This window comes from Periplaneta americana, chromosome 11 (genome assembly GCF_040183065.1).
Source record: "Periplaneta americana isolate PAMFEO1 chromosome 11, P.americana_PAMFEO1_priV1, whole genome shotgun sequence".
Taxonomy (NCBI): Eukaryota; Metazoa; Arthropoda; class Insecta; order Blattodea; family Blattidae; genus Periplaneta; species Periplaneta americana.
In genome coordinates this window covers 1,312,055-1,337,638 of record NC_091127.1, presented here as the reverse complement: position 1 = coordinate 1,337,638, position 25,584 = coordinate 1,312,055, and the positions used below count along the sequence as shown (strand labels likewise).

The window sequence follows — 25,584 nt, the reverse complement described above, 5'->3', positions numbered from 1 at the left end:
GCCGACCTGCAATGCAATTGGCTGCCGGAAATTAGAGCGACAGGATTATAGGTTGATGCAAAAGTTCATAGCATTTTTTCGCTGTGACCAAAGTGTTTAATTTAAGATTAATAGAAGACACAAATTAGTCGATAATATTATATTCTCCTACATTATCTTATAATTTTCATTACTCTCTGCCAACACTAGGGTAGTTTCTCGATTCCACGTCTGAAGAAAACTGTTGCTTTGGAGTTAAAGAATTTGTCAAGCCAAATTTGTAACACATCTTCGTTACCAAAGAAGTTCCCTTGAAAACTGCTGGATAGAAAATTGAAAAGGTTGCAGTCTGAGGATGCAAGATTGGAAGAGCATGGAGATGTGGAATTACCTCCCAACCAAGCAACTGCTGGACAGCAGAGTGCAGGCGTGCATTACTGTGTGCAGCAGCACTTGATGCAGTCTTCCAGTCGTTCTCTTCAATTGCGGCTGCAAGGCGTCTGAGTTATTGGCAATAAATGTCAGCAGTTACATTTCTGGGACGACACCTTCATTTTCTGTGGATGGACACTAAAGGCCCATTCAAAATGAAAATTAAACATAACCGTAACATAAACACAGAAGTTTGCGCCCAGGCTACCAAATGGGATCATTCACAATGATTCGCATAAGCATTGACATATACATTACCGTAAGACGTTAACATGAAAGTTTGCAAACTCCAAACTTTCATGCTTATGCTTACGTGATTTGCAAACAGAACACAATCGTGGAGCGCTGGAGTATACGACAGAATATGAGGAAATGGCGTCGTTGTTATGTTTCCATGGTTACCAAGTATGTTTGCTGTTATGTTTATGTCCCCATCGTGAATGATGGTATGTCTTCTTGATTTTACTGTAACGTTTGTATTCTTAAGTTAACGCTTACGTTATGTTTAATTTTCATTGTGAATGAGCCTTAACTTCTGTACAGAAACAACAGAATCGTTTTCTTTCTCTATGGCATTCTCCACAAATGCTTCGAGCTGCCCCCACTGTCTATTAAACTCAAACAGAAGAATATGTCGGAAGTGTTCATATTTTCCTAGTTGACACTCCATCTTCTTCAGCTCACAAATAATACAAACTTTCTTCAAATTCGCAAACTTCAAGGCGTATTTACAAGCGCAACACTTCAAATAACAAATGATTAACAATCTCCTGACAACGCAGTGTTGTGATGACGAACAAAAGCGCTATGAGCTTATGCATCAACGTACAACTGTCAGGCATGCAAACTTAACTGTACCGAAAGATGCAGAACAACAAGCGAGAGGAAAAATGTAATAAAGTTATTTAATGGGATACAGATTACACACAGACTGTGACACTCTAATAAGAGGGGGAACAGATAGGAAGGAAAGTGAGATAGGGGACAGAATGCATTTTAAACAAATACAGTAACTAACCTGCTGCACGCTATTCTGTGGCGTTCCTTTTCCTCGACTTGATCTTGGACGCTGTGGAGTAGTATTAATTTTCTCAGAAATAGTCACTTTTGGAGTTTCAGTCTCATTATTACGATCTTCTGTCTTGGATGTCCTTGTTCTTACTTTTTGATCAGACTTCGTGCTGTCTGTCTTTATTTCTGATGTCTGAAAAGCTGCTGTTTTCCCTCTTGTTCTGCCTCTTCCAGTAACTTGCGCAGAACTATCTTTGACGGTGCTGTCAACACGAGGAGAATTTGGATGGGATTGTCTTTGTTCAAATTTTGCATGTTTAGCTGGTGAAGCTTCTATACCATCCTCAGCACTAGCTTTTGTACGTTTCACACCTCTCTGAGATCTGTTCGAAGCACTTAAAACCACTGAATTATTCAATTCATTTAAACATGACGAGTTACTATTTAATATTTCAGTTTTCTTTTTCACATTTCTGTTTATACTATTCTGAACAGAATTTGTCGCTTCCTTTGTTGCAGATCCTTTTCTTCTGTTTTCAGTTGTGCTTGTATTGATACTGGACTCCACCAAACCCAAATCCGAATTCTGTCTCCCTTTTCTACCTGATGACCTCGGGGCAGGTTCACTGGTTACATCCTTTAACCTTTTCTCTATACTTACTGCACTTCTGCTTCCTCTTGTATTGTCTTTGTCTTTGTCAGTACTGCTCCGTAACTTTTCTACTGAGAGAACTTGTTCATCCCTTCTAGAACGCTTGGGAACTACTTCAGTGATGGATTCCTCATTCCTTCTTTTCTGTCCTCTGCTTACCATTTCTGCTCCCTTCTGTCTTGTTGTTCTCTGTGGTTGTGATGATTCCGATGTATCGGTCGCAGATGACACTGGCGTGTACTCTTTATTCTGCCTTGTTGCCTTATGTGGAGTCAGATTTTTAGAGCCAGAAACAATAGTAGTGGACTTAATTTCCTTTTCTGGTTTAGGTGAGTCTGCAATGCCTTGTTTTTGTGTTTTCTTCGATGGAGATTTGGTTGGTGAGCTGTTTCTTGATTTCACACTTCTGGAAATTAATTCTACATTTTCATTAATTTCATTTGGAGAATTATTGTTAGAACGTCCTCGAGTTCTGTTCTTTGACTTTTCTTCTGGACTGGAATATCCTTGACTGCTATCTGTTTCCAAGCTTTCACGAACTTTCCATGTCATTTTTCGTTGTCTTGATGGACGGCTAATAGCTACAGGGATATTTTCTGCGTTTTCATTTTTCTTTGTACTCCTCTTCTCTCGCTTACTGCTCCTTGAAGCGGCAGCTCTCACTTCTCTTGCTGATTCACCATCTTGTCTTCTTCTTGATCCACTTGATTCTTGCGACTGTATATTCCATTTTTTACTTTCATTTTGTTCACTTCTACGTCTAGAAGATCTTTCCTTTTTGGGACTTTCAGAAATTACCTTCACATCTATCTCATTTTCTGTATTATCAAATGAAACATTTTGGATAGATCTCTTTTTTTGAGTTGGAGAAACTTTTGATCTTCCTCCTTTACTGGTGCTTTCCTTAGCAATAGTTTCATTCTGTCCACTCTGTACACTTTTGGAGCCACTGTTTGCGACAGAAATTTCACCAACAAGCTTTCTTTGTTTACTAGCTCGAACAGTATTATTCGATTTACCGTCATTTTCAGATTCTTCAGCAAGTTTCCTTCTTCTACTAGTTCCAATTGCAGTGTTGGTTATGCTACTGTCCTCAGGTTTTCTTGGAGACTTTCTTTCTCTGGTGTTAGTGTCTGCAAACTTACTCTCTAAATCTCTTTTCCTGACCTTAGCTCTTCTAACTGGCAAGTAACTACGTTTACTTATCATAGTTGGACTAACTGACTCAGTCTCCTCTTCTTCACTTGGAAGAGATTTGTAAGGAGTTTTCAGTGCTTCGCTTTCTTTCACAGCTTCCCGCAGATCTTGTGATGATGGCATGATAAGATTCATTGTATCATTCAAATTGTTATCATCATCGTCATCATCAATATCACCACTACCCCTACCATCATCTACTTTACCTTTTTTCTTAACACTTTCTACTTCCAACGGTTGTTTATGGACAAATGTACTTTCTGATGGGGACAGAGTATTTGTTTCACCCAATTCTGTTTTAGACTTCTCTAAAGCTTTACTGTCGGCTGTATTTTTTTCCAAACCTATAGAATGATCTTTAGATTCTTCATGCTTATGATCTTTTGATATATTAGAAGTATCAGCAACTTTACTTTCACTATTGCTTTTCGAGGATGGTAACAAAATGGCATTTTTATCATTGTTTTCCTCATGAGACAGTTTTGATATTTTGTCCAAATTCTCTGGCGGTAGAGATGTCTCAGATTTTGCTGACTGGGTTAATTCTTTATTTGACTTAGTATTAATAAATGATGTATCAAGAAGTGTTGGTGATGGGGAAAGAGTATGTTTACCAATGGCACAAGTGTTTTCACTGCTGGCACTTCGTATGTTTTCATCAATCTGTGGTGTATGTTGTGCTGTTATTTCTGCTGTTCTGGGTATACTAGATTTTTTTACTGTACTACTTTCATTTTTAGAAACTTCTACTTTAATTTCATGTGTGGTTGTTTCAAATAAATTTTCGGGATCAGTTTCATCACCAGAATCATCAGCAGTAACGGACTTCACCACTTCAGATATTTGTGTATTACATTCCTTACCATTCACATTCCTCCTTAATTCCATGCTTGAAACTTCCCCTGTTTTATCATCCAGTTTCACCGACCTCTTTGTTTCACTGGCCTCTTGGTCACTTACTGCAGCATCAGATACTTTTGTAGATTCAAGTGTTTTATGTTGCATATCTTTCCCAACAGTAGAAGAGATAAGTGCAGAATTCTCTCGTGTTTCTTTTCCAGCAATTAGAGCAATATTGTCTGATTTTGTAGCAGTTTCTCCCGTTTTTATTTTACATTTTTCTGCAACATCCTGTTTAATACCAATCAGACTACTACTTGATAAATTCGATTCCGCTACTCCAGTTTCTAACTCTTTACCTTCTGAATGGGCACTCAATTTCTTTGATGCTTCCAGTTCAACTGTAGCAGTAGTTGCTTCCTTTACATCTTTCACCTCAGACTCTTTTTCAGTAGCTGTAGTATTAAGCTGCTTTCCTGTCGCTTTTTCCTTATCAGTACTCTTTGATGCTCCTTTGCAGCTCTTAAGGAGATCTGATTCTTGAATTCCATGTGCTTCAGCAATACTAGTTTTAGCAGCTGAAGTTACACTATCTCTCTTAATTGAATCTGCTACCCCAGACTCTTCACTACCTGCCTTTTGGGTATCAGTAACACAGACTACTTTCTTTTCATCAACTCTCGTAGCTTCAATAACATTATCTTCCTTCGATTTGGCAGTATTAACTACTTCTGTATCAACTTGTAGACATTCAGCTGGACCAGATTTTTCGATGTCAACCTTTTCAATAACAGACGTTTTAGAAGCAATCTTGGATTTCACCAATTCAGAACTTCCATCTCTAGCCTCCTGACATACTGCTACATTAACAGCCTTTTCTAATTCTGTCAATTTTTTTCCGATCACGACCTCTCTTTTCGTAGATGCTGGTGAATTATCTGAAGTTACCATGGGTTTTTCAACATCACTTTTCTTAACCGTTGTTGTTGAATTATCAGTCTTCTTTGAATCTAACAGTCTTGATTTTGCAACATCTGCCATAGGATAACATAATGCTGTAGTGTCAGTCTTCTTCGTTTCAGTCCCCACAAATTTTGTAACATCAGATGTCTTCAGTTCCACCAACTCAGATTTCTCAGCGCCACTTTTATCAGATTTATTCAATCCATCTTTTTCACAACTGATTTCCTCAGCACTTACTAAAGCTTTGTCCACCTTCTTTGAATCAATCACAAGTTCAACATTACCTTTCTTGGTACCTGCCGTTAAATTCTCCATCTTCTTTGGTTCAGTCATTCCAGTTTCTTCAACATCATTCACCTTGGAATCCACTTTTGTAATCTCTGTTGTTTTTAAATCAGTCATTCCAAGGTTATCAGCATCAATCTTCTGAGTGCTTTTCTTTAATTTTATCACTGACAGAGTTTTATCATCAATTTCTCCAGAATGTACAGTTTCATTTTCAGCTTTATCTGACTCTTTCACTTCAGTCTCACCACTTGTTACTTTCACAGATTCAACTGCTGATAATTTTTCAGCAATGTTTTCCTCAGTGCCCACATCACCTGTCTCTCTGGAATTTTCAATCTTATGAACACCTGATTTGCTGATTTTACTTGCTTCAACTATATCTGATTGCCCATCATCTTCCTTTGAAGTAACTGGTGTTGTATTTGATTCTGGAAGTCTTAGTTTTCCAACGTTTACATTTGTAATACTTGTAGTTGATTTATCTACCTCTGCGTGTTCAGATTTTTCATCACACTCCTTCTCAGTGCTAAATGCTGAAATAGTGAGTTTCTTCAGTGATTTATCCTCTTCAGTTTTAGGATCAACCTGAATATCGGATACATGAATAGTTGCATTTAATACTACAGCTTCTGTTGGTAATTTTTGTACTGTTACATCAGATGACTGCTGCTTCAGTGTTACCGCAGTTTCAAGTTTGTCCATAGCATGTTCTTGAATTACTGATGTTGAGGTAATGTTTGAAATCTTACCTGTAGTCCCTTCAGAAGAAATTTCTGACAGACTTTCATTATTCTTTTTAATTGATAAAAGAGACGAGTTCTTCAATGATACATCTTCAGTTCTCGTAATATTATTCTCTTCTGTTGGAATTTTAATTTGTGATTCTGATATTACAATGTCACATTTTTTATCAATGGCTGTTTCCAAATTTTTGTCTCCTGTGTTTGTAGACTCAATCGATTTGCTTGGCGCTGTCTGTTCTGTTTTTACGCCTGGCAACAGTGATACTGACGCAACAGTAGTAGTTCGTTTGGATATTATTTCAGGTTCTGCAATCTCTTTCCTAAACGTCGAACTTGTATTTAATATTGTCTTCCTTTCAGATTCTTGAACACCATCTCCTCGAATCTCTGCTACAGTATCAATATTTTTACATTTTATTTCTTTGAATGTTTCATTATCATCTATTTTATTATTTCCAGTGCTTTCAGTGAGTTTCTTTGCTTGTGGTTCATTTATTTGTTTATCATCAGACGGGTTAACTTTTTGTGTTGTGGCGCTGAATATATCTTCTGCATCTGTTTCACCACCAGAATCTGCAACCAATTTGCCTTCCATTTTATTGTTGCTATCTTTACCCGAAATATTTTTGTTACCTTTTAGTTTTTCTGTTTCTTGTACATCTGTCTTCTTCTTCCTATCTACATCTCCATTTCCAACAGTACACGATTTAACAATTGAAACATTCACTTTTTGCTCAGGATGTTCTACTTCTGTTTCATTTTTTGAACTTGCTTTCCCACAATTTTCATTTGGTGAGCTTTTTGAGACATTTTCGTCAATTTTTTGAGTTGGCATATCATAAATATCTTCATGTTCAACACTAATTAATTCTTTATTTTTATATGTAGACTCTTTTTTCGAAACTTCAATACTTTTAGGTCCCGAAATATTATTTTGGTCCTTAACAATGTCAGAATCAATACTTAATCTTTTTTCATTATTATTCGCATTACTGCTATTTTGAACTACTGTATTTTTATGGGTAACAGAATTATCTTCTTCTTCTTCTGAAGATTTCAGAGGCTTAATGCATTCCTTACTTGTTTTAGCTGAAATTTCAGCTATCTGAGTTGGAGCATCAAACATATCATCATTATCACCATTATCATCACCTTTATCCTTTTTTGTAATAGATTCTACGGGCTTAACACACTTCTTATCAGTTTCAGCTGGAACATCAGACAATTGAGTTGCAGCATCATAAATATCAGTGTGATCATTTTCCTCTTTTGGCGAAGTTTCCAAAGGCTTGCTACACTCTTTATCAGTTTTAGTTGAAACTTTAGCTAACTGCTTTCGAGAATCATAAATATCATTGTCATCTTTGGAAGTCTTATCTGAAAGCGATTCCTTTTGTTTTTCTTCTGCTTTTCCTTTTGTAAATGGTGCATTATTGGGAGAAGATTCTGAAGTTTTCTCGTCTTTCAGTGGTATAATTTGAGTAGGTGCATCAAAAATATCACACTCGAGAGAAGTATTCAATTCTGTGGAATGTTTCTCAGTATTTGCATTACTGGTTGAACTTTGTTTATTTCCTGAATCACTTTCTAAAGACTTGGAGGAAATCTTGACATTTTTGTTACTGGTCGAATTTTTCACTATCTGAGTTGCTACTTCAGAAATCTCATCATATTTGCATGAGGTACTTGTAAGTGACTGCCGAGGTACTGAATCTTTCGCAAGTGGTTCAGAAGTTTTTTTTAACTCTTTACTTTTATTTGGAGTCTCCAGTACTTGAGTTGCTGCTTCAAAAATATCATCATTGTCAACAGTAGTATTATTTAAATGTTCAGATGATCTTTCATGTTTTTCTGAATCCTTCTTTGAAGATCTCGAGTCCTCATGCTTACTTGGCCTAACTATTATCTGGGTTGGTTCTTCAAATATGTCATCTGGAGTGTTGCTATCTTCAGCTGTGGACGCCATTGTTTTATTTGCACCAACTACTGGAGACCTGTTGCTTATCTGCTGTGAATTATCTTTTTTTGAAGGTTCTATAAGTTTTGCACAGTCTACATTCTTCTTATCTGGTGATCCCAATAGCTGAGTTGGTGCTTCAAAAATATCATCATCTACATCAGCTTCTTCTTTGATATCACGATTACCAGAAGACTTTATTCTACTACTGTCTTCAGTATTGTGGGGAAGTAAAGGTGTTTTGAAGTTACTGCTTGTTACTGGAGACTTTGTGGAACAACTGTTATCATTTTTCAAATTCATGCACTGACTTTCAGCACTGAAAATGTCCTCTGGATCGGTCTCATCTCCGGAATCGGTAAGCATGCGCTCACTTTTATTACCGACGTTTGTGGGTGTGGTGCTAACAGGAGTTTTATTGTTTGATTCCACCTTGGTGGTTTTATTTTCAGGTCTCTGGTCTGTAGACACAGGAGTGGAACTTTTTGTGCAAGACTCTGGCACATCTTCTATTTGTTTACTCTTTTCTGAATTTGTGCTAATTGGTTTCTTATTATCTTCACTATTTAACTTTTCAAGAGTTTCTTTCGAAAGAACTTGTTTTGACTTGCTGATCTGAGTTGCATCAAAAGTGAAGAAATCATCATCTCCTTCCAACATGGATCGGTCAAACATATCTTCATTGAAACTTGAATTATGTGCAACTTTCGAGTCAGACTTATTAGCATTCTTTTCACATTTCAGTTTCTCTTCTGGATCTAATGATGACTTATCACCAGATGACGTAATATCCCCAACTATGTTATCTTCAGTAGATACAGCATTTTTTTCTGTAACTGTGTCCCTGCCTAAGGAATTCGTCTTTTCTTCCCCAGATTTTTTCACATCAAGGTCTTCATGAGAGCTAAGGCTACCGTCGTCATAAACATATTCCTCAGTTTGTTCACTACAGTTACTAACAGCATCTGTCTTATCCACCGTACTCTGTTCTGGAAATCGCTGGGTGGGAGCATCATAAATGTTATCCTCGTCAATATGTTCCTTATCTGCCTTCACTTCACTGCCTGAACCAACTCCTGTTTTTTCATTTGGAAGGTCACCCAGGTCGCACTGTGTATCAAGTTCATGAATATCATCTTCAGCTTCTTTTTCTCGTTTCTTGGAATCATTTATCGCAGGTGATTTGAACAATGGCTCTTCATACTGGGTGTCTGCTTCGAACAAGTCTTCTTCCTGCTCAGCTGCTTCTGCAGCAGCTTTACTTGTGGAAGGTTTAACAGCTGTCTCCATCTTTTTTTCTGAACTGTTGTCAACACATGAAATGTCAATATCACATTGTGTTTCGGCCTCAAATATACTGTTATCCTCATCATCTTGTTTCACTTTAGACTCGCTTGTAGTGTCTTTCTCTTTTTCTGTTCTCGTTTTTGTATCCATCACATTACTTCCTTTGGGTTTTGCAATACTAAAAGAACCGTCCGCATCTGAGCCAGAACTTGGTGACTCAGCAACAGTCATCACACTTTTTGGCTTGATGTGAGTTGGAGCAGGGGTTTCTGGGACAATCACAGTATCTGAAACAGAACAATAATCATACATTCTACTATTGCAGACAGTAGTCTTTCTTGATTAAACAGGAAATAAAGCAATTTACTTGATATTATAAGTTCCTTAAATATGTTGTCAATTTCGTAAAGGAAAGTTAAAATATCCATCTTTTTTATGGTAAATCTGAATTCAGGCGATAAATAAAAATTTGTCACAGACAAAGAAAGAATATGTGTGTCTGAAAAACAAATCTTTGAATAGGAGAAATGTGCATGAAATAGTCATGGAGAGGAAGGCTTAATATTTTGACTCACAAGCAAACATTCTGATGGGGGCAGATAAAAAAGTTAATTTTTTTTTCTCTCACCATGTTAATAACGTCAAAAGAAGTGCTTATACAAATTTTGGCCACTCAACCGCAATTACGAGGGCCATAAAAAAATAAGTTCTCCAGGGGGCGTTAACAGAAAGAAAATACAATTTCATTGGAAAAATTTAATGGAACAGACACAACAATTGTTGACCTATTTTTCAACATATTCCCCACGGGATCGACAGAGAGGTGCAGACGGCTGTCAAACGTTGGTTCTGATCCCAGGTGGCTAACTTCTACGACATAAAGATACAAAAATTGATCCCATGGTATGACAAATGTCTCAATTCCAGTCGAGGATGTGTTGGCAAATAGACCAACAATTTCGGCATCTGTTTCAATAAATCTTTCCATGCAATTGTGTATTTGTCTGTAAACGGTCCAGGGAAAATCATTTTCTGGACAGCCTCGTAATTGCGGTCGAGTGGCCAAAATCTGTATAAGCACTTGTTTTGACATTATTAACATGGCAGAAGAAAACAATTTAATTTTTTTATCTGCTCCCATCAGAATGTTTGCTTGTCAGATTACATTGGTACTGCACAGGTCATTCATTATCCTATAATTTCAGAGAATCATCTATTACTCAATTTTATTCCACTTCCCCCTATGCTCAAGTATCAACTCTCTTATGTCTGCAAAGAAAAGGCCTGAACCATTACCTTTACTAAATATTGAAGATTATTTGATTTGTGCTTACGAGATGGACATTGTTAGGAAAAAACATTAAATACCAATCATAAAATTCCTTAAATGTTAGTAATTTCATAGAAAAAAGAATTTCATATGTTCATATATTTTCTTTCTAGGCTTCTTCTTCTTCTTCTTCTTCTTCTTCACTTCAAGGATTAGGTTCATGTTGAACCTGTTCCGGTGCCCATTTCGCTCTTGGTCTTCCTACATCTCGTTTTCCTTTTGGTTTATATCCCATTGCTAAAGCTGGCAGTCTGTAGTTCGGCATCCTTTGTAGATGTTCACACCACCTTCTGTTATTTCTCTTTAATTTCTCCAGCAATGGTTCCACCTCTAATTTCTTCCGTATATCTATGTTCTTCTTTTTATCTTGTATTGTACATCCTAGTGTACTTCTCATAAATTTCATTTCTGCTACCTGGACTTTTGATTTATCTTTTTCTGTCATTATTCTGGCTTCACTTCCATAAGTTAGCATAGGTACTGCGATTGTATTGAAAAATTTTATCCGTGTATCTTTTCTTGTTTTGTTTTTTAAAGATCTATGGATTGTTCCACAGACATTTCGAAAGTTATTAAGTTTTTTATCCAGATCTATATCTCTTTCATATGAAATGTGGCATCCTAGGTACTTAAAATATTTAACCTGTTCTATAATTATTTCATCGATTACTATTTTTGTCCTTATTGGATATTTTCCTTTAAATGCCATTGTTTTGGTTTTTTGAGCTGCAATTTTAAAATTATATTCTTTTGTTATTTTATTTAAAACATAAATTGATTTCTGTAATTTATCCTCACTGTCTTGGATAATTACTTTATCATCAGCATATAAAAGGGAGTTCAAGAAAGTGTTGTTCTTTAAATATATTCCTGGATTAACATAAGATTTCCATGTTCTAAACATGTCGTCAATGTAAATATTAAAAAGTATCGGCGAGATACTACAGCCCTGTCTTACTCCTTTATTAGTGGGAATCACTTCTGTCAAGTTTCCTCCTATCACTAAGCATATGCTGGTTTCTTTGTAGAGAGATTTAATTGCTTCCACAAGGTGTTTCGGGTATCCCCTTCTTATAAGTATATTCCATAGTAGTTTTCTATCTATATTATCAAAGGCCTTTTCCAGATCTATGAAGGCTAAATGTGTTTCACAATTAAACTCTCTTCTTTCTTCTATTATTCTTTTGAGTGTGAAAACTGCATCCATGCAAGATCTTCCTTTCCTGAATCCTACTTGTTCTTCTGATATCAAGTGGTCGGCTATTTTCTTTAGTCTTTCATTTAGCATTCTTGCATATATCTTGTAAGTGGTATCTAGCAGGCTTATCCCTCTGTAATTATTCGGATTTGTTCTGTCGCCTTTCTTGTAAAGTGAGATGACTTTCGCCTGGTACCATTCTTTTGGGATTTTTCCGCGTTTCCAGCACATGTTGTACAGATGAAGAAGGCGGAGATGAAATAATATTCCTGCATATTTTAGTAATTCTGTATTTATACCATTAAGACCAGTTGCTTTCCGATTTTTTTATCGTTTTAAAGCTTCCAATAATTCTTCTATGGTGAGACTGTCCACTTCTTTGCAAGCGTAGTTATCTGTTGCTCCTGATTCTTCCTCGTTATACCACAATTTTTTGTAGTGTTCTATCCAAGATTGTTTATCAATAGCATTTATTTGTATATTTTCTCTTTCATTCTTATTGAGTATTTTTATTACTTTGTAGGCTAATGACTGCCTACCATGCAAATCATGTTCAATGTATCCAATAAACCTTTCCCAAGACTCTGTGTGTGCTTTCTTTATAATTGTCTTTGCTGCATTCCTGGCTTTTTTATATTCTTCCCGATTGTCTTCTGTGGGACTGTTTAAATATGTTTCATACTTTTTCTGTTTATCTTTTATACAACTTTCTATTTCTTCTGTCCAAATCTTTAATCCTTTTCTCTTTCTATACTTTTTCCTGTATCCCACAGATTCACTTGCTGCCTTTGTTATTATTTTCTTTATGTTTTGCCACTCTTCTTCTATGTTATCACTTGTGGTATGATCTTGGAGATATGTGTTAATTCTATTTTGATATAGATTTCTTATGCTTTCAGTTTCTAAAAGATATACGTTATATACTTCTTCGTTCTTATTCCTTGCTTGTGTTATTCTTTCTTTCTTCCATCTTGTTAGAAGTTTTATGCGGGAAATAACCAGGAAGTGATCTGATCCTATATCGCTACCTCTTTTAACCGTTGTATCTTCTATATGTTTTGCTATTTTTTTGTTTCCAATCACATAATCAATTACAGATCTACAGCCTCTGGCTGCCCAAGTAAATTTATGTATATCTTTCTTTTTCTTGAATGTGTTGGAAATACTTAATTCATTAAAAGCTTTAAACAAAATTTACACATACTGACTGACATTAATGATAGTTTCCTAGAAATTGGAACTAACCATTTACTTCTTAAATGAAACATTAAAGGTCTTTTTATTCAGCAGGTCATAAAGTTCATAACCTTTCTGCATTAGGCAATAATGCTTCCAACTGATTAATCTCAAATATAAACAGAATTTACGAGGCGCGTCCATAAAGTAACTTTCCTACTCGTCCCACAGCTAGCAAACCATATGTTGCGCAAAGCGATTGCGTGTACGTGGTAGAGTAATGTCATGGCATGGCACATGCGCTAGCGGAACTTCCCGAGTGCTCTCAGTAGCTTCATTTCATTGGTTGAAGATGGACACTCCTATTCTAGCTGCCGCCGCGAGTGAAGTGCGATCAGTGATAAAGTTTTTGAATGCACAGGGCATAGCGCCGATTGAAATTGATCGTCAGCTGGGCCAGGTCTATGGGCAAGCAGATGGTGCATTGCTGCTGTAGACAATTTTCAGCAGGACGCCAAAATGTGCATGACGAGGAGCGCAGTGGGAGGCCAACCATCATCACAGACGACCTTGTGGAGCAACACACCATCTGCTTGCTCATGACGTTAGGCCCATACACCTGGCACAGCTGACGATCAATCTCAATCGGCGCTATGCCCTGTGCATTCAAAAACTTTATCATTGACCGCACTTCACACGGCAGGAACTGGAATAGGAGCGTCCATCTTCAACCAATGCAATGAAGCTACTGAGAGCACTCAGGAAGTTCCGCTAGCGCATGCACCATGCTAGGACTTTACTCTATCACGTACACGTAGTCGCTTCGTGCAACATATGGTTTGCTAGCTGTGGGAAGAGTGGGAAAGCTACTTTATGGACGCGCCTCGTATTTACAGATTTTCAGTCCAATGTGATCCACCTGTGCAGTGGATTTCATATACTTATCACCCACCTGTTCGAGAAATAGAGGAAATCTCCTAACAGATATTATGCTTGAGATCTTGTAAGGAACATGCACACTTTATCTTTCAATGAACCCCAAAGATAAAACCATAGGGGATCAGAGAGGGACAGAGAAGGGTACAGATTAAGACTAATGCCTATGTCCTGGTAGAGGGATGTTTGCTGTATGAGAGGTGGCAGAATATTGTTGAAAGAAAGTGTAATTTCATACCATCTCGGTCAACTATTGAAACAAAAAAAAGGGGTATAAAATCATACTTGCATGCCTATTGGCACTGATTGTTCCTTTTAAAAAAATGGACTGACAATATTCTTTCCCCACTCATAGCACACCATACATCAAATGTCTCGTCATGTAGGAGAACCTACTGAATAATGTCTAGTTTTTCAGTGGACCAGTAATAGTAATTTTGTGAATTTAGGTAGTTGTGGAAATGGAAACAAGCCTTGTCAGAGAAGAAAAGAAGATATGGGTCTATTTCTCCATCATGCACATTATTCACAATTCATTAATGCAATGTACGCCTTTTTCAGCATCACTCAGTCACAGCTCATGACCCATACTTCTACGAGCAGAAGAATGAGAAATCTCCACTTATGGGCAAGCTGCCTACTGTATTCACTAGGAGAATTTTCCAAGTGGTAGCCAATGTCTTCCAACATTTCTTCTGTCAAACCCTTTTCCCTTTTCTGTGCTTATCTATAATGCTATCAGTCTAATTTATGCATTGTTTTCTGAGCTGGAAATCTTTCTGCAAGGGTATTGAACTTCCCAAGAGGACTCTGTACATATGCACAGCTACTTAACTCAAAACACACACACCTTGCTGCAACAGTAGAATAACAAACTGATTGAGAATATGCCGCATGTGTGTGCTGTATTTCAGCCTTCATGCGCCATACTGAGAAAGGCTGGAGTGCAGCCGATGTTAGACTGAGACACCCAGCACAAAAAAATATTTCGACATCTTTATTGCAACTGACTGATGTGGTGGAGAGAAATCCAATTAGAGGCAGATTAAGTTTGAACACGTCCTAAGTTGATTTGTGCATACACAGACACTAGTTTCTCATTTATATACCAACTCTCCTTAACAAATACAAACATTTACCCTCAACAACAGAAGTGCTCATGGTGAGCATGGATTCAGACCCCGTTTCGGAGCCGCTATCATCACCCAAACTATCAGAGACCCTATGGTACACAGCAGACACATCTGCCAGATACAGTTTGGCTCCATCAAACAGCTGGTAACGAACTTTCGGTTGTAATGTCATCTGTAAATAAGAACAAATATGATGATACAATAACAGCAACAAAAACTATCACCACACAATACTGCTGCAACTGCCATAATCACCATCATCACTGCCACTACCATCTTTATGGTGTGTTGCCTGGTGTAGGACTAAGTTTACAGCTACAATATTAAGTGTAAAAAAAACATGTGTTATTGAATTATTAAAAAGAAAGCATTTTCTGGTTACAGCTGTGACAGATTGTTTACATTTGCTTGACTTACCTGAGAATATAATTCAATATACCCGACTATACCCAACCACCACGGGAATATTTTTATTTTCTATTTTATTGGGTTATTTTACGACGCTGTATCAACATCTCAGGTTATTTAGCGTCTGAATGAAATGAAGGTGATAATGTCAGTGAAATGAGTCCGAGGTCCAGCACCGAAAGTTACCTAGCATTTGCTCGTATTGGGTTGAGGGAAAATCCCGGAAAAAATCTCAACCAGGTAACTTGCCCCAACCGGGAATCGAACCCAGGCCACCTGGTTTCGCGGCCAGACGCGCTAATCGTTACTCCACAGGTGTGGACACTGGAATATTAACTAGACACAACAAAGACTGTCCTCAAAAACCACCATGTAGATATTCAGCTTCAGTTAGTAAATACAGGATTGCCAAATTGTTTTGTTTCAACCATATTAGAAATTAAGTGCACAGTGGTAAGTTTGACGTATGTTTCTGATTAAATAAAAAAAAATTTATTCACTTTCAGTGCTAAATTACTAAACTAGAGACAATAAACTTTCAAATAAGATATGATACATAGATCAAACCAAAATTTTATTTTTGTGCATCAATGTCCTATATTCCATGGATTGACCTATATATGATGAACAACCCTCACACCTCAAAGCAGTGGCTCGAATCCTATCAGCTGTCAGAACTGGTTCGCCCCACAGTGTAATGTTGTGTCTGGTGGAATTCTAAAGGTCTGATTCACTGGGAGTTTGTTCGAAACAGACATGCGGTTGATGCAGACTTTTATTTTCAACAACTAGAATAAGTTCATGAAGTTTTGAGAGAGAATTCTCTTGCAACAGGACAATGCGAGACTGCATACTGCTCGAACTGGGAGGAATCCAACTGCTACCACAACTGGCATTTAGCCTTGATCTTGTCATCTGTTTACAACCACGGTCGAATTCTTGCATGGAAGAAATTTCCAGAGCTTGAAAGTCGTTGAAATGGGTATCACCGAATTCTTCACATCAAAAACCAGAACTGATACCATCAGGGATAACAAATCTCGCTGAAAGTTGGTGAAGGCCATAGAATTTAATGGGCTTTACTTTGAAGATTAGACTAATTTCTTGTCACAACACTCTCCAACTAAAATTCTGTTGCAAACCTGCATTACTTATGAGACAGTAATCTGTATTAAGTTATATATTAATATCTTTTTTGATGCTGGGTTTTTCTTGCCATGGTCATTAGTTTGGATTTCTGATCATTGAATATTATTTTATTGTTCACGACCCACTTTGCAATCTTGCATGTATCTGTTCTAGCATAATTTTCAACATCTAATATGGGTTTTCCCTTCATTAGGATTATTAAATCATTGGCAAAGGCTATCACTTCAGTATTTTGGTGTATTGCAGCTTTAAGTTACGAGGTCCTCGAGGTATCAGTTCAGTAAAAATGTTATGTTTTATTTAACGACGCTCGCAACTGCAGAGGTTATATCAGCATCTCCAGATGTGCCGGAATTTTTTCCTGCAGGAGTTCTTTTACATGCCAGTAAATCTACTGACATAAGCCTGTCGCATTTAAGCATACTTAAATGCCATCGACCTGGCCCAGGATCGAACCCGCAACCTTGGGCGTAGAAAGCCAGTGCTATACCAACTTGCCAACCAGATCGACTCAGTTCAGTATCTTTCAGAATTTTCCTCTAACAGAAATGATCATTTTTACTGATTAATGTAAGATTGTTATCGCAGTTGTTATGGTTCTCTACACAGTCACTCCGAAATTTATTGTAACATTCGGTATTTCAAAATGTCACTGTAACTGTTATCTAACCTCAAATTCTACAGTAAGAATGCAAAACAATACCTACATACCTTTCCAAGACGTGTTTTGTTTCGGCTTCCAACGTCGTAAATTAGGTGGCTGTCTGGATCAAGAACTTCTATAACAGCATGCTCCTTGGACAAAGCCTGAAAGAATCAAACGAACAAATATGGGATGTAATGTAACTTCTGAGTTCCATTATAAAATGACAGCTTATGTATTAAAAACAGATATTTGACAATTTTATTAATTATTTAGAAGGCAGTATGACAGTAATGGATAACGCAAGACATTATTCAGTCACAGCACTAACAATTCGTAACATATAATCCAGAAAATAAGATGATTCAGGAACAAAAATGAATTCGACAATTACGGGTATAACAATGAATATGGCGAGGGTGACAGATTACTGTAATTTTATTATTATTATTATTATTATTATTATTATTGTTATTATTATTATTATTATTATTATATTCACAAACTTTTTACTTAAATGAGTGAAGCAAAGTGATGGACTCCAACACAAGAAATGTGCTTGCAGTGAGATGGCTATATTGCTCTACTTCTGCAATGTTTGAGGTCGAAAATAATTTAGGTATGTGCTGTGTAACTAACAATTTGAGTTAATTTATTACTTCAGTCCGTGAAAAGTAAGTGGCGAAAAGTAATTTTGGTGAAGTAGTTTATGACAGTGGAAATTTTATAGCAGCAACTCTTTTCATTTCAATTTTCTTTGATGGAATGAATTGAATATTTTTGAATATTTTTCGTATCCTTTATGATTTATAAAAACTTGCAAAGTTTTGACAATACTTAGACATTTCTGAACTGTCCAACACATGCAGATAAAAAAAGAACTCAAAAATGTCTGTATAGACTTCACTTCGAAGTTACGGCCTTTTCCCCCGTTTAGTACAGCTACTTTCAAAGCGTCTTTTTATTAAGGTAAAATTAACAAGGAAGTGTTAAAACAGAAAATAACTCAGTAGACTCAATGACAGGATCACTTACGTTTGGAAGTCGAATGTTCGCTGTCAGGTGTTATGTATTGTAAGTCATTTGATGGTGAAATTCCATTGTAATGATTTGTAAATAAAATAACAATACAGCAGAACCCCGATTATCCGTCACCCTATTAACCGATTGGCGGATTATCCGACTGTCTATTTCTCGCTCTTTTTTCCTTCAGAAATAACTTCTATGAAGTACTGTTTTGTACATCATATCAGTAGGTTCTACATATGTTTTTTGTTAGAGAGTGTTATTATAAGCCTTTATCGTTATACAGCATTGTCCACTGTTCTAATTGCCGTTCTATAATATAACTTTTATATAAAATGTCTTCCACTGGTGTTAACAGAAAATGTGTTGTGCTAAGTATCGAAAAAAAAATGGAAATAATTGAATGGTTTGAGAAAGAGAAACTGTGGCTCATTTCGCATACAAGATTGGAGTTACAACTGCGCGATTTAATAAAAAAAAACAAGGATAAAGTGTAAAAAAAGTATGTAAATCTATAACATGAGACCATTATTCCCGTCTTTCCTGAGACAGTCATTAGTTCATTGCAAAGAGCTTTCTTGCCCCTTAAAAACCCGTCGTTGACAACCAGAGTTAAATTAGTGAACTTTTAATCCACTACCTAGCGAGTTAAATACAAGACCATGGAGGAAATTACAAAATCTTTCATGGTACGGATTATCCGATTTTTTCGATTAACCGTTCACTCCATCCCCTTCATTACCACAGATAATAGAGGTTCTACTGTAAATATAAATTAATAAAGGAATCTGTATCTCTGGTATAATGAAATATGTAGAAGTGGTTATTGAAATACAAATTATTTGAACATCTCCAGTGTTACGTTTGCAAACCTAGAGTTCCTGGTTTGTAAAGAGGCACTCCAGTTCAGATCAGAGCACAGAAATGCTAGCAAGCGGATAGAGAGGCAGCAACAAACATTATTGTAAAATGAATAAAGGTTTGCTCCAAAAATTCGTACTTGATTTAACTATATTTGTTGTAATTGTTATTGTCATCATTTTGAGACCATCTCATAAACTGAGGCTTCTGCGGCCACCAGGTTCATCCGGGCAACAACAATGACTTGTAACTTTATTGTAAACACGATATTGTAGTGATATACAACTTCTTTACGACACGTGAATCACCCGCAGCGTAACTTTGTTGATATGAACCTGCAATCTACGCAAAAAGAAAGTATGTTTGATATCGTTAATGTGTATGGTTTTGAACATGAACTGACTCTTAAGTTGTTATACACACGTGCAAAGATAACAGAAAGAAAAATCAATACTTCCTTCCAAGCCACATCCTGTTTGCCAAATTTCTATCATTTCTTAATGATCTCATTAGTAATGAATGTTCTGCATGAAATGTTCTTGAAATGAAAACTGAATAGTTACGAGGCTTCGTCTTTGCAATTTATTTGCCTTACTCGAAAGTTTTGATGACGCACTTCTCTATACTAGTTCTTAGAACAAAACTGCGTTGTTTTAAATCTAAACTGATCCACACAATGTAAGTCAATTTAATTCTGATGAATTACATTCCAAGTACTTCAAGCTCCTTTATGAAACATTCATTTTTTAATTCTAAAGAAGTTTACATAATGCTGTTACTTGCTTACAACTGGCTTTTAGAGAACCCAGAGGTTCATTGCCGCCTTCACGTAATCTGCCATCGATCCCTATCCTAATTAAGATCAATCCTGTCCCTATCATCATATCCCATCTCCCTCAAAACCATTTTTCTATTATCCTCCCATCTATTTTTTTTTATTTTAGTAGGTTATCTTACGACGCCTTATCAACAGCTTAGGTTATTTAGCGTCTGAATGAGATGAAAGTGATAATGCCGGTGAAATGAGTCCAGGGTCCAACACCGAAAGTTACCCAGCATTTGCTCATACTGGGTTGTGGGAAAACCCCGGAAAAAACCAACCAGGTGACTTGCCCCGACCGGGAATCGAACCCGGGCCACCTGGTTTCACGGCTAGACGCGCTAACTGTTACTCCACAGGTGTGGACTCCTCCCATCTATATCCCAACCTCCCCAAAGATCGTTTTCCCTCAGGTCTTCAACTAGTGAGAGTCCAAGTTTCACAATCATATTTCCTCCATAAAAAAGCAAAACAGGAGGGAGTGTTTTGCTGAGTGGATTAAAATTACCATTTCACAAATTTCAACCCTTTAGAAAAGCATATAGTCATTCAGAAGAGATTAGATAAATTACTACACAGAGTTTACCAGGAAATAGGTTTCACTCGGGTAACACGACGAGGATAAAGTGTGTACCAGACCTGCACAATGGCCCAGCTCATGGGCTGCTTCCACACTGCACAGCACTGGTCTTCAGTCTCGCACAGAACAAGCTCGTGACGTCATTGCACTGGCCAGGCAGGCTGTTTGTGCGGTGGGCCGGTATCAAGGCATCGAGCCCAAGTCTCCTCTTCTATCAGTTACTTATTAATTATGTTTGCACGGGCTAGTGCAGTTCAATCAACGATCAGCTACTGTTTCAAACATTTTTGTTTTAGTTCTTGATTTCTGTTTTTCAAGATGAGTCCAAATAATGGTGCATCACAAAGGAAATACGGTCTCTGAGATTAATGTTTTCTGGAATAAGATGCAGTGGTCTACTGGTACACTGGTAAAATGGTAGACCACAGTATCTCAGCCTGGGAAACCTTCATCACAGACACCGGCCGTGGAAGCACACATTCTAAAATAATCTGATGAGGAAAAGTAGTGAAGGATAAAATCACTGCTAGAGTGTTTAAAACAACAGAGTCGGATGGAAATTTAAAAAGTACCATTGGAAAAGTTTTTAAACATGTGTTCGACAGCAGTGGAAAATAATTTAATTTTGTATGTTGTCCGGTATGCGGGGAAATGTATGCTCATGCTACACGCAAAGCAAAAACACAACCAATGAGCGCAAGTAGAAATGCAGTAGAATGCAACCAACTGGTGGGTTGATGTCAGTGTAGTGCTGGACAGTGTGGTGGGCTTCGAAGCCCAGTGCGATGGGCTAGGAAGCGGCCGCATCAAGCAGCGTTGAGCTGTCGGCTACCGTGCATTATTCTGGTGTGTACACTTCCATAGCAATGCAATACATAATACTACATCGAATTTTCATTCATGATATGTAAGTTACGAAAAAATCGTACAGTGTCATACTATAATTCTACAGAAATATCCTCGTGTTCAACAACCATATGATTCAACAATTTAGAATCTAGTGCAGAGAGTGATAGAAACTGGCTTATTTTTAAATGAAAAGAAGCATAAATCACGTAATATAATGTATAAGTTGCGACATTTTATTGTTGAAAGTTGTGCTGAATCACAGATAAATATGTTGTTACTGCCCATGCCACATTTTGAATGGTGCCATACTAAGTAAAATCTGTTTCCAGGCATACACTAGTTAATATCAAGGGCTGAATTTGAAAAACGTCTCCATAATTCCTATTATAAATAGTGTAATGAAGTAAAGATTAGAATTAAACTATGTTATGCAAATTTTATTACTTTTTATTATTATATATTCAATTTGAAAATGTTCAAGTTCTCTCAGATTTGAATCTGCAATTTTGACATCTAAAAGTAAGAGTGGTGATCACTATTCGACACAAGTCTACACGTTTTCAAAGTATTAGTCCTGATATCAATACCACACACATTAAGATATTCACTACTAGCCTTTAGGACGGATCTGCGCATACTCATATTAGTTCACGCTTGCAATGAGATGCATGTCTTAAGTATCTGCAACCACAATACCGCATGCATGTCTGTGCATGTGTGTTTGTGTAAAAGTAAAATTAGTGCTCAAAGGACATCGATAGAGGCCAACATTCAACTTCCTGACGTGATTTTTACATAAAATTTGTGGCTCAGTCACAGCTTGAACCTTGGTGATTTTATTGTGTACTTCACCAGTACTGGAAAAAGTCAAAGCTACAATGCTTCACAATAAATTAATAAATAAATTAATTAAAACCTTATTTGGAAGTAATCCTGTTATCAATTAATGTGTAATTGTTTTTTCTCAGATCCATTCACTATTCACCTGCACTGGGTCCTATTGGTGTATCATGCCCCCAATCGTAATTTTTTCTGTTTTTTACTTATTAGAGGTCACGGTACTCTGTCAGAATCAGAGTGCTTTTACATTACGCAAATCTACAACATGGTGACTGCAGCTTTACTACCTTGATGAGGAAAGCCATGCTGAGGATTTTCATTACCACTTAAAAATCCATTGCATTCAGATTTGAATCCACAATCTTCATATCGAAAGGTAAGAACGGTGACCATTAGATCACTAAGGCTGCAGCATATTGCGTCGGACTTTCTGTCTCGGATAGGTCGGTTTTGTCTCGAACTGTTCGATGTGACAGTGATTATATGCATTATTATGAGGCTGCAGCATACTTCGTTGGACATTTATCTTGGGATAAATGTCTAATGCAATATGCTGCAGCTTGATAACATGCGTAATCACAGTCACATCGAATGGTCCGATGTAGTAAGCTTGCAGCCTGAGAAGAAATTATGTTGCAGTTAAATTATATGCTTGGACGTCATTTCAAGAAATTAAAATTAAATCATGTAGCATTAAGTGTAAGAGAGAGAAAGGGATTTGAAAAAAATCGTACAAATCATAGGGGCTATATAAATACAATAATATGGATTCTTTCTTAATGAATTCAAAGAATGAAATTCCTCTTCTATGTTTTCTGAATATTATGTTGTAATAATACACTGTCTACCAAAAAGTAACTGGGCACTGTTTTTTGCCCCTTTAGAACCTCGTGGTACCACCTCTTGTTGCTATAACAGCAGCCACCCCGTCAGGCATGTTCTCCATTAGTTTGTGTAGGATATCCACTAGAATGCGTCGCCATTCCTCTTGCAATATGGCACTCAGTTGGACAATGGAAGTTTGCCGCATTTCCCGAAACCTCAATGCCGGTCCAATTCGTCTCAAAGGTGCTCAATGGGATTGAGACCAGGACTCTGTGCAGGCCAGTCCAACCGGTGAACATTATTGTCTGCATACCATTGCATAGTAGCCACCGAAACATGGCAGCTAGCACGTAAAATCCTAGGTGCCCAATTACTTTTTGGTAGATAGTGTATTTGCGGAACATTTCCCAATTGATTTTAAGGCGGACATACGTATTATAAACACAAGTAAATTAAATGTTTAGGTTTTGTAATGAAGTCAAATAAGGTAGATATTTGAGAGTTTTATTACCTTCATTATGTTGGTCATGTGTCATGTAGTAGTTGCACTTCTATACACAGTATCTCAGTTGTAACATAACATAACAAAAACGTGGACCATACCCACAAATACACGTAAGTTCATATTAAATACTCCGCATTAGCAGACTAGACAACTATGATAAGGTTCAGAACAATAGCTGATAAACACAATAATATCTCACATGATGTGAAATAAAGATTTAACATCTGTTTGCTGTGCTAGCTATCTAACATCAACAACATGCTGTATAAATACAGTTCAGACTCAGGAGGTTTGGACATATGTTTCCAGGCTAACATTTAGTGTTGGATGAATATCAGAACAGGATTGGACCCAAAATGATTTCAGCAACGAAACTACTGTTATTAACAGTCACACTAGTGTGTGGTGCTGCACCACCTCAGGTGGGACCACTGGTTCATGTTGAACAAGGGGCACTCCGTGGAACATACCTCACCTCATCTGGAGGAAGAATATTTGCAGCATTCCAAGGAATACCCTACGCAAAACCACCCATCGGAAAACATCGATTCAAGGTAATTTTAATACTTCACACAGTCTAATGCATTAGAGGAATTGGTAGATAAGGACATAGACAATGAATAATTAATTATCAATATATTCTCTTTATGTATGAAGTTATATATTACTGATCGATAATTTTCCTTCTACCGAATTACTGAGGGTCATGCTTTCAATAAAGATTTACAGATTAACAATTTAAAAAATGTAAATTTGTGCATATTTTAAGCAGTAAATAATAAAGCAGTTACTTTTGAACTGTGTGATTGCTTTCACTGATTTCATATATTCATGGCTAATTAACAACAGTTACAAGAACTTGACCTAGACAGCATTTGCTTCCTACCCAACTTTCTTTCTTTAATGCTCAATCAGTGATGAAGTGACAGAGACGATCTCCCATTCTTTCCCATCCCACCAAAAAACGTAAACATGACACAAAAAAACAATTCAACAGGATGATAAACTACCATTTTTTCGGAAGTTTATGTCAGCGTTAACAGAAAAATGTTTGGTAAGTTACAAAACAATAAAGTACATAATTATGTTGGCTACTTCTTTGCTTTAAGATAATACATTCTAAGTAATTAATTTAAATGTTTTCAAGTCATGCAAGTAAATTTCCAGTTCATAGGCTACAATTTTTACAATAAAAGCTACAAATAAACTTCCATGAAATTTCGAGGAAAATTTCTTTACAGAATGTGTATACTATTCAGCTACACAATGGGCTGAAGTGCTTCTGTAGCTTTCTACGCCTTCAGAAAGAAGATGAAGATACTTCTCAGCTAATTCACTCGAGTATGAACCTCTCGAAAGCTCAGGAGAAAAGACTATGTATGTGAATGACAAACAGAGGGAGTGACTTAGAGTTAAAAATATAAATGCAGTTACCATTTCTGCAGATACAAGATATCACTTACATGTTATTTTTTAATACAATAAATTGATAACATGATAAGCAAGCCCCAGATTTTTATGTTTTAAAAAACAAAAATTACCTTTTTTTTTTCAATCAATGTTTTAGGATCATTCTAGGGTTTTAAATCTTCTATTTAGAAATTTATACGTTTTTAGAAAAAAAAATAAACACCGTACTATTAATGTATTGCAATACTGTTAGACCTACTTTAAAATATCCGCATTGTAAGTCTGAAAGTAATCTGACGATGAAATGTTTTATGAAACTATATCCAATATTAACAGTCTATTATGTTTAGTTGTAGCTAAATTTGTAGCTTTATTACACTTGCAAACCAGTTAATTACTGTTCTGAACCTTTAATAGAAAAAGGAGCATTTTCTACGGATCTCTGGAAAAAGAACTAAGGAAGATACTACTGAAGTGCTTTGTGTGGAGTATGTCATTATATGGGGCAGAAACATGGATATTATGACAAAGCAAAGAGAAGCGACT

At 36.7% G+C, this 25,584-nt stretch overlaps 2 protein-coding genes across 2 annotated transcripts in view; one reads left to right on the top strand and one right to left on the bottom strand.

Annotated features, from left to right (window-relative positions):
* The window catches only part of LOC138708711 (uro-adherence factor A-like), a 146,929-nt gene that overhangs the window by 8,739 nt on the left and 112,606 nt on the right, over positions 1–25,584 (bottom strand). Inside the window, exons 4-6 of the mRNA XM_069838815.1 lie at positions 17,391–17,486; positions 15,129–15,294; positions 1,430–9,636 (exon numbers count right to left, since the gene is read on the bottom strand). Of these exons, the coding sequence (XP_069694916.1) occupies positions 1,430–9,636; positions 15,129–15,294; positions 17,391–17,486 (8,469 nt within the window). The remainder of the gene's footprint in view (positions 1–1,429; positions 9,637–15,128; positions 15,295–17,390; positions 17,487–25,584) is intronic.
* LOC138708714 (venom carboxylesterase-6-like) overlaps positions 1–25,584 on the top strand; it is a 49,836-nt gene that overhangs the window by 4,880 nt on the left and 19,372 nt on the right. The window contains exons 2-3 of the mRNA XM_069838818.1: positions 22,509–22,674; positions 23,938–24,182. Of these exons, the coding sequence (XP_069694919.1) occupies positions 23,985–24,182 (198 nt within the window). The 5' untranslated portion in view covers positions 22,509–22,674; positions 23,938–23,984. The remainder of the gene's footprint in view (positions 1–22,508; positions 22,675–23,937; positions 24,183–25,584) is intronic.